The sequence below is a fragment of the Nannospalax galili genome, unplaced genomic scaffold (assembly GCF_000622305.1).
Source record: "Nannospalax galili isolate Female #2095 unplaced genomic scaffold, S.galili_v1.0 scaffold111, whole genome shotgun sequence".
In the NCBI taxonomy this organism is placed as follows: Eukaryota; Metazoa; Chordata; class Mammalia; order Rodentia; family Spalacidae; genus Nannospalax; species Nannospalax galili.
In genome coordinates this window covers 322,317-337,554 of record NW_008330487.1, presented here as the reverse complement: position 1 = coordinate 337,554, position 15,238 = coordinate 322,317, and the positions used below count along the sequence as shown (strand labels likewise).

The 15,238-nt window shown below is 44.6% G+C and overlaps 1 protein-coding gene across 1 annotated transcript in view; it reads left to right on the top strand.

Moving 5' to 3' along the window:
* The first annotated feature begins 373 nt into the window (after positions 1–373).
* The window catches only part of Khdrbs1 (KH RNA binding domain containing, signal transduction associated 1), a 30,285-nt gene continuing 15,420 nt past the window's right edge, over positions 374–15,238 (top strand). The window contains exon 1 of the mRNA XM_008848104.3: positions 374–1,051. Coding sequence (XP_008846326.1) covers positions 517–1,051 — 535 coding nt within the window. The 5' untranslated portion in view covers positions 374–516. The remainder of the gene's footprint in view (positions 1,052–15,238) is intronic.

The following is a 15,238-nucleotide window of genomic DNA, read 5'->3' as shown; positions in this document are numbered from 1 at the left end:
ACTCATCATGATCAGACTCTCCTAGGGTTCCTACCTTCTCCCCAGTAGGCCCGGGAAGTCGATCTCCTTCCTCTCGGCCAGACTCAGACTCCTCCCCTCCCCCCACTCCTAGGAACAGCTCTCCCCGTACAGCTCTCCCGGGACGGTCCCAAGCCGCAGCGGTTTGAGGAGGCGTGGCCCACGAGTAACAGGTCTCCCGCCCCACACTCCGCGGCCTCGCGCGCAGACAAAGACATTCCACAGCCCCCGCCCCCGCCGCACACTCCGCAAGAAGGGGGAGGAGACACGTGTACCGCTAGCGCCGAGTCACGTGGAAAGGAAAAAAAAAAAAAAAGAAAGACGGCAGCGAGCTGCGGCGCATGTGCAATGCTCGGGCCGCTGTAGGGCCGGGAGGGAAAAGCAGAGAGGGGAGAATTCATCTTCGGGTGGCACGGTACTGCGCAGGCGCAGTGGCCCGACTGGGGGACTTTGTTCTCCTCGGAGAAGCCCAAGGGCGGTGCCGGTAGCCACGAGCGCATGCGTGCCGCCTCACTTCCGGTGCTCTCTCGCTGGGTCGCTCGGGTCGGCTTCGGTCGCCTTCGCTCCAGCTCTTCCACCAACACCAACCACCGCTCGGGCCTCGGCCGCCGCTGTGTCGCTTACTCGCTCGCTCGCCGCACGTCCTCCCCAATGCAGCGCCGGGACGACCCTGCCGCGCGCCTGACGCGGTCCTCGGGCCGCAGCGGGTCCATGGACCCCTCGAGTGGCCACCCCTCGGTGCGTCAGGCGCCGTCTCGGCCGCCGCCGCTGCCTCACCGGTCCCGGGGAGGTGGAGGGGGCCCCCGAGGGGGCGCTCGGGCCTCCCCCGCCACGCAGCCGCCGCCGCTGCTGCCGCCCTCGGCCACGGGCCCTGACGCGACGGTAGTGGGTTCGGCGCCCACCCCGCTGCTGCCGCCGTCAGCCACCGCCGCCGCCAAAATGGAGCCAGAGAACAAGTACCTGCCGGAACTCATGGCCGAGAAAGATTCCCTGGATCCGTCCTTCACTCACGCCATGCAGCTGCTCACGGCAGGTAAGTGGGCCCGGTGTAGACCGTGGCTTTGTTCCTCCTGCGCCCGCCCCCTCGCAACCCCGACGTCGGGAGTTCCGGCCGCGGCCCAGGCTGCAGCGAGGGAGGATTTCTGAGCCGCCCAGCCAGGCCCGAGGCCGACTCACGATCACCGTGCAGGGAGTACTTGATGGATAGAACTGCGCTCCCGCCCCCTTCCCGACCCTGTCTCCTCCTCCTCCAGCAGTTTGCCCGGCGCGCGCCTAGGACCAAATCTATCCAAAAACTATCTCCCCGCTTAACCGGACAGGAGTCCTCCTGGACCTCGCGGAGCGCCTCTCCCGAGCGTGTATGGAGGAGGTAGACTGCTGGAACCGGGAGGACCTGGGAGGGAGGGCCGAGGTGAGGTTGGGAGGCCGGAATGCCTGGTCCAGCGCGTCCCACGCGCGCTTGCCGGATTTAGCGGGAACTGCAGTTTAAGTTAGCCGGACGCGGGAGCGACGTAGGAATCGGGAACTTGAGGTTTTCCCAGCCTAATTTTTTCCACTTTCGTCTCTCAAATGAGAAGGACCCCGAAGGTTGTCACCCCAGTGTTTTACGGGTGGTGTGGTCACCTTTATTCCAGAACTGGGACAGTAACCTTGGGAGAGTGCAGTGAGACGGTAGAGGGAGGTAAGGGACTACAGGTTGTTTGGCATGAAGTTTTCCAATGAGACGAGCTAAAATTGAGACAAGCTGCTTGTATTGGAAAGGTTTGTATTGCTTGTATTGTTTTGTAGTTTTTTCCTTGAGTCGTGAGATACATTAGGAATGGTAGCTTTTGTTCTGTGCCTGTAGAGTTCTCTCGGTCAGCATTATCAGTGACTGTTTTATTACTCAAGCCCTGATTTTCAGCTAAACATAACTTTAATAATGATTTCTTACGATACCTAAATCTTACTAGGCAAGTAAAAACCCCACTCACAGCCCTTCAACACTGAGTAGTTGGCAAGATTGATGCAGTGGACAGTTCATTATGAAAATACCATTTCCTCTTATTGTTCTCTGTCTCCCAGTATTGGTAAAGGTTTTTAATTTTTTTTAGACATTCTCACTTTGTAGACCACGCTGGCCTCTGACTCAAGAGATCCACCTGCCTCTGCCTCCCCAGTGCTAGGATTAAAGGCATGCACACCACCATGACAGACAACGGTCTTTATACTTCACATTAAACAAAGCTCATAGTCAGTAAATAACTTTGAGATCAACTGCTTACATTTCAACTCAGTGCTTTGATATTCTGTAATACATTCAGATTGTGATGTTTCAGTTGTGTTCTGACAAGTTCTTTAGGGGTAAAGAGTTGTCTCATTTTTGTATTTTTCCTTTTTACATTTTGTTTGCTTTTATTGATTGTATATGTTTTGGCTGCATGTGTATAAGTGCATCACATACATGCATGCAGTGCCCTGAGAGGCCTAACAGGACATGAATCCGTATCAGTGCTGGGAACTGATCCCAAGTCCTTTGCAAGAGCAGCCCATGCTTTTAACTGCTGAGCCATCTTTCCAGCCGCCCCCCCCTTTTTAAAAAAATACTATTTTGAGACAGGGTCTCTTGTAGCTTAGGCTGGCCTGGCACCCACTATGTAACCAAGAATGACCTTGAACTCTGATCCTTCTTGAGTTCTGGGATTACAGGTGTGTCCCACCAACCTCTATTTATGCACAGGTGTTTGGTTGACTGAAAACAAATACTTGAAAACTGAAGAATTCCACAATATGGTAAAAATTGACTTGGTAGTCTTTATTTCCTAAAATCCATAATCTATCAGATTAGATGTAAATGTGAGAAAAAATGGTTTCAGAGTTTTAAGGTGTTGGCTTTGATTAGAAACTGAGCCTTAACTAGTTACTTGATCTGAGAAACTTTCTAAACCTCAGTTACCTCATCTGCAAAGTGGGATGGTAAATTGTGAGGACTACATTATATGTACAATTAGTCACAGTTTCTTTGACCTATAATCACAAGAAAAAGAATGTCACCATAATTTTCTTCATGTTACAAATTTATGCTACTGAAAGGGCCTCAAAATACAAGATACAGTTTTGCCTTTTAAACCACAAGATTTTCATCTCTTTTTTTTTTTGGTGTTTTTGAGACAGGGTCTCCCTATAGCCCCAGCTGTCCTGGAACTCACTATGTAGACAGGCTGGCCTCGAACTCTCAGAGATCCGCCTGCCTCTGCCTCCCAAGTGCTGGGATTAAAGGCGTGCACCACCACGCCTGGCTGGTTTTCATCTTTTGGAAGATGATTTCCTGAGACAACCATAAAAAATCTGATTAAATGCCACCCTTTTGTTTAGTTTTGGGTTTTTTTTGGGGGGGCGGGGGTTGTTTTTTCTTGAGACAGGGTCTCCCTATAGCCTCAGCTGGCCTGGAACTTCCTATGTAGACTAGGCTAGCCTCTGTCTCAGAGATTGGCCTGCTTCTGTTTCCCAAGAGCTGGGGTTAAAGTCATATGCCACCTTGCTTGGCTATTTTTATTATTTTTAATTTTGTATATGGGTGTGGGGTGGGATAGTGCCACTTAGGCTCCTGTGTAGGCCAGAGATATCAGATCCCCTGGAGCTGGAGTTACAGGTTGTTGTGAGCCTGCATGGTGTGAATTGTTGGAGGGGTCCTTGTGGTTGCTGAGCCATCTCTCTAGCCCCCTTAAATGTTACCTTTAATTTTCACTCTCCTGTCACAATTTAATTTTGGTTACTAAGAGAGTTGTGGTGTTGTTAAAGTTGAGCTTTTTTCTTGCCTTTTTGAAACAGAGGTCTCATGTAACTCAGGCTGGCCTTAAACTCAATATGTATCTGGGTCTGGCCTTGACCTCCTGATTCTCCTGCTTCTAGCGCCCATGTCTTAAGATTACAGGTGCATACCACCACGCCTCATTTAAACCCATACATTCATTCATTGAAGAAATGGGATTAAGGTAACTGAGTTGATTGTATGAGGCAATAGAAATGTATGGAAATTTTTCTGAGTACAGATTTTAAATATTTATTGGTTTTGTTTGTTTTTGAGATAGTGTCTCTCTCTGGATCTGGCTGGCCTGGAACTTACTATGTAGACCAGGCTGGCCTCAATTTTCCTCTGCTTCCCAAGTATTGGGATTAAAGGAGTATACCACTACACTAGGCCCTTGTTAGTTTTTTGAGACAAGGTCTTTGTAGCCCTGGCTGGCATGGAAATTTCTGTGCACACTAGGCTGGTGTAGAACTTGTAGCAGTCATCCTGGCTCAGATTTTCAGTCATAACCTACCCCATCCTCCTTTACTGTGGATTGAACCTAGCACCTGTGCAAGCACTCTGCCACTGAGCTATATGCCTGGCTAGCTTTTTTCCTTTTTTGGGGGGGGTCTTTTTGAGACAGAGTCTCCCTGTAGCCCCAGCTGGCCTGGAACTTGCTATGGAGACCAGGCTGGCCTTGAACTCACAGAGATCTGCCTGCCTCTGCCTCCCGAGTGCTGGGACTAAAGTAAAGGCTTGAGCCACCAGGCCTGGCTTTGCCTATTTTTTTTAAAGGTGAGAAACTTATTTGGGGGTGGGGGGGGGCACACGTCATGGTGTGCCTGTGAAGGTAAGTGGACAGCTTGTGGGGGTCAGGGGTCGGTTCTCTCTCTACTATGTGGGTCCTGTGGATCAAACACAGATCTGTGAGACTTTACAGCCAGTGTCTACCTGCCCTTAAAACTAGTTTTGAAACTGTGTGGGTGCACACCTTTAATCCCAGCACTCAGGAGGCCAAGAAAGGTGGATGGATCTCTCTGAGAGTGAGGCCAATGGGGGCTATGGGGAGATTCATCTAAAAAAACCAAAACCAAGCAAAAAAAAAAAAAAGCCAAACTAATTTTCACTGTTTCCTTAGCTGTCTTTGAACTTTTTCTGTAGCCTAGACAGTCTGTGAACTTATGATCCTCAAACTAAGTAGGCATTTTACAACCAAGGGACCTGCATTCCCAGTACTTTTTCTTTTTTGATTTGTTGAGACAAAGTCTCAGTTTGTAGCCCAGGCTGCCCTCCAACTTCATGCATAGTTTTGAACTAGCTACCCTGCCTCCTTCCTGAATGCTAGAATTACAGGCCTATACATCACACTTGGTTTAAGATATTTCTGAATAATTCAGAAAAAGGAAGTAACACTAAGAATACTGAATAGTAGTGTGTAGGCGCTAGAGAAGACACTCGTAAGGAAATGTAGTTACAGTTAACTGTGCCAGGCAGTGGACCACATACAAGGATTTAACTTTCGTAAACACTGTGAGAAGATAGTTTTATTACCATTACTTTTACAGATGAGACCAAGTCTTAACAAATCAGTGGTATAAGCAGGGTTTGTAACGAATCTGCATCTGAATTCACATACCTGATGCTTCCTTCCCCCCAACAACTAAAAGTCCTTTCCCCACTCCCAATTATACAGTACTTGCTACAGATTGTACTTTTTTTCGGTCTTTTTGAGACAGGGTCTCTAGCCCCAGCTGTCCTGGAACTCACTATGTAGACCAGGCTAGCCTTGAGCTCACAGAGATCTGCCTGCCTCTGCCTCCCCGAGTGCTGGGGCTACAGATGTGTGCCACCACACCGGGCTAAGAATTAGAAGGAATTTGTACACATTGCTGGTAGAAGTGATGTGATTGGTATAATCACTTTAGATTAACAGTTGAACATTTCCTCTGAAAGCTGAACATTCAAATTCCTTAAAACTCAGCAACACGGCTAGGCCTGTAGACATAGACCTGGAGGCTCAGCTGCTCAGGAGGCCCAGATCTCAAATTCAGGGCCTTCCAGGGCTAGAGTTCAGGGCCAGCCTGGGAAACTTAATGAGACCTTGTCTCAAAATTAAAATGGGGCTGGGTATGATTGAGTGGTAAAGTGCTTACCTAGAATGCATGTGGCCCCAGGTTTATTCTCCCATATCACAAATAGACAAAAACTATATGTATGTGTATCCAAAGAAACATAAGAATTTTATTATACATTTATTTTGATTTTTTTTTTTTTTTTGGTCTTTTTGAGACAGGGTCTCCCCATAGCCCCAGCTGTCCTGAAACTCACTATGTAGACCAGGCTGGCCTCGAACTCACAGAGATCCGCCTGTCTCTGCCTCCCAAGTGCTGGGATTAAAGTTGTGCGCCACCATGCCTGGCTTATACATTTATTTTGAATATGTGCGTGCATGTGTGTGTGAGGTGAGTGTGCCCACTGTGTGTATGTGGAGGTCAGAGGACAGCCTTCAGGAGTCCTCCTTCCACCATATGGGTCCTGAGGCTTGAACTCAGGCAGTCTGGATTGGCTGCAGGTACCTCTTTACCTGTTGAGCCATCTTGCAGGTCTCCAAAGAAATTTTGTAACAAATGCTTTATTCATAACATGGTATATCTCGTTCCCCTGGTAGTGCAACTCGTTTTGCCATTTATTGGATAATATGGTAGATTTGCATAATAAAGTATAGACCAGGGAAAAGGAAGGAACTAGAGCTACACAAAACAAAATGGAATCTTGGGAATCTAATGTTAGGTGAAGATGTAAGCTTTCTGGCTATGTATGGTCCATTATTATTATTTTTTGGGGGGGAGGTTTGAGACAGGGTCTCCCTGTAGCCCCAGCTGGCCTGACCTCACTATCTAGACCAGGCGGGCCTTGAACTCACTGCCTCCTGAGTGCTGGGATTAAAGGCATGTGCCACCACATCTGGCGGTACAGGATTATTTTTATAGAATACATATACTAGCAAGGTAAAGCAAAACACTGTTAAACATACATAACTTTGTGATAAAGCAAAATAGAATTTCTTTGCTTTATGAAATTAGACTTGTTTATGATATGACCTGTGTATTGGTATATATTCTAGAGAAACTAAAATTCAGATTTTCTTAGAAGCTTTACATGCATGTTGACAGCAGCTTTGTTCATAATTGTCCAAATTTGAAACAATCCAAATCCTCCAATAAGGGGACAAGTAAACCATTGTCCCTCCACACCATAGACTACTACACAGCAATGAAGAGAAATGAGTTTTTGGTGAATGCAGCAACTTGTATGGATGTAGAACAAGAGAATTATGCTGAATGAAAAAAGACCTTCTCAAAGGTTTTAAATACTGTCAAGAATGGTGGCACACACCTTTAATTCCAGCACTTGCATAGCAGGTTCAGGTAGATCTCTGCCTTTGAAGCCAGCTTGGTCTATATATGGGGAGTTCAGGCTGGCCAGGGATACATAGTGAGACCCTGAGATGGTTAAACACACTGGCTGGTCTTCCAGAGGACTGAGGTTTGGATCCCAGCACCCGGGTTTGGATCCTAGCACACACATGGGGACTAACATCTGTCTAAAACTCCAGTTCCAGTGGATCTGTCATGCTCTTATGGCCTTGGGGGTATTACACTCACATGGTGAACTTACATGCAGGCAATCATCCATACACACAAAATAAAGAATAAGTAAAATAAAATTTAAAAGCTAAATACATATAATATTTAATAACAATAATGTAGCATTTTCTTTGAGGCTGGCTTTGAACTTGGACACTTCCTCTCAGTCACTTGAGTATTGCCACACCTGGCTCTGGCAAAATCCAAAAATCCAAAAAACAGCCCGGCACGGTGGCGCACACCTTTAATCCCAGCGCTCGGGAGGCAGAGGCAGGTGGATGTCTGTGAGTTCCAGGCTAGCTGGGGCTACTGGGAGACCCTGTTCAAAAAAAGACCAAAAACAAAAAACAAAAAAAAAACCCCAAACCAAAATGGGCCTGGCATATGCCCTTAATCCCAGCACTTGGAAGCAGAGGCAGGTGGAGCTCTGTGAGATTGAGGTGAGCCCAGTCTATATAGTAAGTTCCAGGCCAGCTGGGTCTGCAGGGAGACACTGTCTCAAAAAGACCAAAAACGGGGGTGGGGTGGGTAGAGAACAGTAGTGGTTACCAGTGATGAAGGAGGGCAGATGCTTATACCTGTAAAAGGTTAGCACAGGGCTGGAGAGATGGCTCAGTGGTTTATACAAGGACATCAAACTCAGGCTTTTTGGAACCCACCCTTTCTCCATCTTTAGCCAGTACTGTATGTAGTAGTATATTGTGACTTTATGTCTTTCTGGAGGGCTTAGTTTATAGTTTTCATCAAATTCTCAAAGGGTCCCCTGACATTCTTCCCCTAACCCCCAAAAGATTAAGAACCTAGTGTGCTAGTGCTAAGTGTTCCTACTTGAAACAAATTGATAAAAAGAATGGATGCGGGGTTTTTGGGATTTTTTTGGTTTTTGGTTTTTGGGTTTTTTTTTTTTGGTTTTTTTTTATTTGAGATAGGGTCTCCCTGTAGCCCCAGCTGGCCTGGAACTCATTATGTAGACCAGGCTGGCCTTGAACTCAAAGAGATCCGCCTGCCTCTGCCTCCCAAGTGCTGTGCGCCACCACGCCGGGCCAGATGTGGGGTTTTTTGCACAAAGATTATTTGACTTGTGATTCCCAAAGAGGTTACCTACAGAAAAGGCTACTTTGTAAAGTCTGGAAATATGTAAATGATTATGAAAAGTTGGAGGCATTGCTTTCATTCAGTAAATGTTTAGATGCATATTGTGTATCAGGCATTATTGCACTAAGCCTTGTAAATTCTCAGTTTTGGTGATTATAGAATTCCACAAATTGTTAAGAGCAGGGGTGCTGTGGTTAGAAGTATGAACCAAGTGTACCTCAAATGTAGTAGGGGATGACATGATTCCTGACCTTTTGGAATAGATATGCTAAATTAGTCTTATCCTCTTAGAAATACATCATCTGATCCCTGCCTAGAGGTGCATGCCTTTAATCCCAGCACAGGCCAGCCTTCAAAAAAACAAAACACATGGGCTGGAGTGATGGCTCAGCAGTTAAGAGCACTGACTGCTCTTGCAGAGGACCTGGGTTCAGTTCCCAGCACCTGCATGGTGGCTACGAAGCATCCTTGACTCCAGTTTCAGGGGAATCCGACGCCCTCTTCTGATCTCCATGGCACAGTGCACTCACATACATGCAGCCAATACACTCATACACATAAAATAAAAATAATATATTTTTTTAAAAATAAAAACCACAAAAACAATATCTGGATGCTTTAGTTTAAAAAATTGTTGTCTTATTATACAGTTCTCATCAAATCTTAGAGTTAATATAATGTTTGTGGTATGTTTTTAGTTAAGCCAGCCCAGTTGTTAGTTTACATATATATATGTCTTCATTGTTTTGGTGGTGCTGGTGATTGAACCCAGGGCCTTCCTATACAGGCTGTAGAAATGCTCTATCACTGAGCTATATATGTCCTCAACCCACTTTTTCTCACTTAAGTTTTCTAGGCTGACCTTTGTAAGTCACTTTGCAAGCCTTGATCTTAAAATCTTTCTGATTTAGTCTCTGGGGTAGCTGAGATGGAAATCCTGAGCCACTAGGTTCAAACCATGTATAAATTTTTTCAGACATGCCTAGTATTAACATTTTTGTGTGCATTTTTACTTTTCTTACCCTAGTTATTATTTTTTTTTAGTTTATTTTTATTTTATGTGTATGCGTGTATTGCCTGCATGTAGGTAAGTGCACCCGTGTGCTGCAATGCCCTCGGAGGTCAGAAGAGGCTGTCGGATCCCCTGGGACTGGAGTTACAGACATTTGTTAGTTGCCATGTGGGTGCTGGGGTTCGAACCCAGGTCTTCTGCAAGGATAATCCATGTTCTTAACCGCTGAACCATCTTTCCAACTCCTCCCCCTTTTTAAAAAATTTTTTTAGGGGTCTCACATAGCCGGAATGGGTTCTGAATTTCTGCTTCCCAAGTGCTGTAGTTATAAGCATGGATCAACATGCCCGGTTTATCTTCTTTTTTCTTCCTTTCGTTCTTTTTTTTTTTTTTTTTTTTTTTTTTTTTTTTTTTAAAGTAGTATTCCTCTGATACGCAGCAGAGCCAGGATAAAAACTCAGTTCTGACTAGCGTCAAAACTTCTGTTGTAGCTGGGTGTGCATAGTGGCACACATCTGTAATCTGTGTCTTCAGGAGGCTGAGGCAAGGGATTATTATTAGAGGCCAGCCCAGATCACACAGTGAAACCCCTCTTTAAGACAAAATCTCATGTCCTTTCTCTGACATGTGTTAAACAACCCTAATTCTTGGAAATTTACATTGGTAAGACCTACATGTGGCAAAACAAGTAAAAGTTGGAAATAAAAGTCTCAAGGTTAGTTGAATTTACTCTGGCAAAAAATTTGACCAGGATACAAGTGTTTGATCACTAGTTTTTTGTTTTTGTTTTAATAATTATTTTCGGCCAGGCATGGTGGCACATGCCTGTCGTCCCAGCATTTGGGAGGCAGAGGCAGGCAGATCTCTATGAGTTCAAGGCCAGCCTGGTGTACATAGTGAGTTCCAGGCCAGCTGGGGCTACAGGGAGGACCCTGTTTGAAAAAAAAATTTATTTTTATTTTTATTTTACGTGTATGAGTGTATTGCCTGCATGTGCGTAAGTGTACCTGTGTCATGCAGTGCCCAGGGAGGTCAGAAGAAGGTGTCAAATTTCCCTGGAACTGGAGTTACGGAAGGTTGAGAGTCGTTATGTGGGTGCCGGGAATCAAACCCCAGGCCCCTGTGTAAGACCAGTCAGTGCTTTTAACCACTGAGCCACCTCTCCAGCCCATCTGTCACTAGTTTTGTGACACGTTACATAACTTCTGACAGGCCCAGGTTTCTTTGCCATTTAAAAATGGTATTGGTTATATAGGCAGAAATGAGAAAGCTAAAACTCCTGACACATCAAAGACACTGATAAGTAAGATAGGATAAATTTATAATTGCCCGACCAGGAAACAAACGATCATATTCCTGTGTTGTTTGTTTATACCTTAGCTTCTTTGCCTCATGGGACATCCAAGGTCTCCAGAGGCCAAGGCAAACATCACTTGAAGGAGTCAGTTTTAGAAATGTTGTCTAGAAAGTACTTTTGCCTGAGGGTAAGAAATCATTTTAGTAATTATTGTTCTTTGTGTGTATTTTTTAAGTATATTTTATTGTTTTTATGTGTATGAATGTATTGCCTGCATGTTTCTAAGTGCACTTGTGTTGTACAGTGCCTGAGGAGTCAGAAGAAAGCGTCCAGTCCTCTGGAACTGGAGTTATAGATGGTTGCTAGCTGCCATGTGGATGCTAGGACTTAAACCTGGGTCCTCTGCAAGAGCTGTCAGTACTCCTAACTGCTGTGCCATCTTTCCAGCCTTGCTCCTTTTTTTTATTTTTTTTATTTTTTATTTTATTTATTTATTTATTATTTATTTATTTGTCTTTTTGAGACAGGGTCTCCCTGTAGCCCCGGCTGTCCTGGAACTCACTATGTAGACCAGGCTGGCCTCCAACTCACAAAGATCCACCTACCTCTGCCTCCCAAGTGCTTGGGATTAAAGGCATGCACCACCATACCCTGCTTTCTCCCCTTTTTTAAAAGGGTGGGTCTTGCTTGCTATGCAACTCAGGCTGGCCTTGAACTCAACAGAAGTCCTGCTTCAGCCTCCTGAGCACTAGGATTCCAAACATGAAGGACCACACTTTGCTTAGGATAAACTATCTTTAGGCAACTCCTTGCTGTTTTAAATTGTTGTATTTTCTTTTTTGGACTTTGCATCATAAGGCTGCTGTTCTAGCTCTTCCAGCAGAGTATGATCAAAGAAAAATAGAGTTGAAAGAATGATCAGCAGGCAACTGAATATTTGAGGCACCCATAAAGCCCTCTCGTTGCCTTTATGACTGTATGGCAGTGCCTTAAGTACATAAAATTGTACTTTTCTTTTTTTTTTTTTTTTTTTACAAAAATGATTATTTTATGCGTATGAATGTTTTCATTTGTATGTAAGTGCACTCACGTCATACAGTACCTGTAGAGGCCAGAAGAGGGTGTTGGATACCCAGGAACTGGAGTTACATATGCTTGTTAGCTACCATATGGATGCTGAGAAACAGACCCCCCTATCCTGGACAAGAGCAGGCAGTGTTATTAACTGCTGAAATGTGGTCTAGAAAGTACCTTGCAGTCCCTAAAATTAATACTTTCTCAAATTTAGTCAGCTCTTCCTTGCTTAAAGTGTCCCCTGCACCCCACTATGAGACAGCAAGAATATCATGAGATTTGAAGTTAGAAAGCCTGGGTTTTTTGTCTGTTGTTTTGAGACAGGGGTCTCCCTGTAGCCCCAGTTGGCTTTAAACTCACTTTACAGACCAGGCTGGCCTTGAACTCACAAAGATCTGCCTGCCTCTGCCTCTGCTGGAGACTAAAGGCCTGTAGGTTTTTTTGTTTTTTGGGTTTTTTGTTTGTTTGTTTTGACTGGGTGTACACCTTTAATCCCAGGCAGAGGCAGGCATATCTGGGTTTGAGGACAGCCTGGTCTACATAGTGAGTTCCAGGACAGTCAAGGCTACATAGTGAGACCCTGTTTCTAAAAAATACATTTCTTCCAGCACTTGGGAGGCAGAGGCAGGCAGATCTCTGTGAGTTCAAGGCCAGCTAGGGCTACAGAGAGACCCTGTCTCAAAAAGACCAAAAAAAAAAAAAAAATACATTTCTTAATTTATATGTGCCTGCATGTATGTTCACCATGTTTGTGCTTGGTGCAAGATTCCTTGTAACTGAGTTTGAGATAGTTGTGAGCCACCTTGTGGGGCTGGGACCCAAATCCAGGTTTTCCCCAACAAGTGCTCTTAACTGCTGAGCTATCTCTCCAGCTCCAAGCCTAGATTTTAATCTTTGTTTTCTGATACTTTAACAGCTAGACCTAGAAGTAATTATCTAACCTCTCTTGAATTTTCATTTTCTCAGTCTTAAAATGGAGATATACCAGTGACTTTACTGATTTTTTTTTTAATAGGGAAAATGAGGTATTTGTATGATACTTGATAAATAAGCATTGAATAAATGTTCAGCTCTTTCACTTCCAAATATGGAAGATAGCTCTTGCTGAGAGTTACTCTCACTTTCTAGGCTACTCTCCCTTGTGGAGGGAGGTGTATAGAGATGTCATGGGTCTTCCTCAGTACACTATTATTTTTTTCCTTCTCACTTCATTTTTTTGAAACAGGGTCTGACTGAACCTAGAGCTCACTGATTTGCTAGACTAGCTGACCAGCAAGCCCTAAAGATCCTCCTGTCTCCAACTCCCTGGTGCTGGGATTATAGGCACTTCTCCCAGCTCTTATGTGGGATGCAGGAGTTGAATTCAGGTGGTCATCTTTGTGCAGTACCACTTACTGACTAAGCTGTCTTCCCAGCCCTACTCTCTCTTTTCAACTCCTTTCTCTGAATTCTCTGAAATGATTTCATACTTTTTTAAAAAATTATTTTTATTTTATGTATATGAGTGTATTGCCTGCGTGTACGTGTCCATGTTGTGCAATGCCACGGAGATCAGAAGAGGGCTTCGGATTCCCTTGGAACTGGAGTTAAGGATGGTTCATAGCTACCATGTATGTGGTGGAAATTGAATCCAGGTCCTTTACAAGAGCAGACAGTGCTCCTAACCACTGAGGCATCTCTCCAGCCCTGTGATTTCATATTCTTTTATAGCAGAAGACTGGTTGTGGTAGCTCATACTGGTAGGATATTCTGAAGAGGCAGAGGCTGGAGGATCTGGAGCTTGAGGCTAGCTTGGGCTATACATTAACTGGGTGTGGTGTTGCAAGTCTTTAATCCCAACACTGAGAGGTAGATGCAGGCAGATCTGTGAGTTCGGGCCAACTGGAGCTGCAGGAAAAAACCATTCTCAAAAAGACCCCTCCCCCCCCAAAAAAATTAGCAGAAGATTCTAAAATCCAGTTAACTAGTTCAAAATACAGTAGAAGAATTTGTGTCGTAGAGAATCCCTACACTTAGAGAGTACATTGCATTACACATAAACATTTCAGATTTGAGAGATGGCTCAGCGATTTAAGAGCACTGGCTCCTTTTGTAGAGGTTTGAGTCTCAGCACCCACATGGTGGCTAACAACATCTACAACTCCAGTTCCAGGGGATCTGACACCCTCCTCTGGCCTTCATGGATATTACATGACCCAGTGTACTTTGATGCATGCAGGCAATGCACTCATATATAGAATAAAAATAATAAAATATTTTTTAAAATAATAAAAATACCAGTGCTTGGGAGGCAGAGGCAGGCAGATCTCTGTGAGTTCAGGGCCAGCCTGGTCTACATAGTGAGTTCCAGGCCAGCTGGGGCTACAGGGAGACCCTGTCTCAAAAAGACAAATAATAAAAATAAATACAAATTTTCAAAAGATCTTTCTGCATTGGTTTTGTAGCCCTGCTCCTATTGGAGTTCAATGGATTGACAGTCTTTTGAGTGTTGTTTTACTGGCTAAGTAAGGTTTCTAGAAAGTGGTATCAGCCATATCTGAAGGGCCTAACTACATGGTAGCAGTTAAGAAATAGAAGAGGGGCTGGAGACATTGCTCAGCAGTTCAGAGCACCTACTGTTCTTACAGTGGACCCAGGTTTTGTTCCCAGCACCTATGTTGTGCAGCTCACAACCACAAGAAAAGCAATACAGAGGAGCCTCTAATCTTTGTACTTGGGAGATATAGGCTGGAGGATCAAGGGTTCAGGATTATTCTTGGCTACTCAGCTCCATGAGATCCTGACACAGAGAGACAGGTATAGATGAAGTAAAAGCACAAAATTTGTCCCTCATTCTTCTAAGCTCCAGTGATGTTTTCAAAGCAGAGTTGTAGCCTTCCCCCCCCCCCCCAAACTATGGCTTTTGAAGATAGAGTACCAAGTTTCAGCTTGCAAGTTGAAGAAGAGGTATAAGTTGTATTGGTAGGTTCAAAAAGCGTGACCAGAAAAAGTTAATTTTAGAAATAGTTTAGAAGTAGGAAGGGGTGGAGGTCAGGATCTACCACCAGTAGAACAGTAAACACATCAGGCATTGAATGAACCATTTAATCAGTTCTTTATGTTCTAAGCAGTGAAATAGGAGTTCAGGTGAAGAGTGCTGCCTTTACAGTTTTCACTGAATTGTGTTGGCATGTGCCTGATAATCTCACCTACTCTAAAGGCTAAGGCTCTTGCCGTAAGGGTCACTTGAGGCGGTATAACCATACTCCTAAGTCCAAGCCACAGTTCTTAAAAGAGTAAAGGTTTAATGTGGAATATTTACAGTTAGCATTTTGATTTTTTTT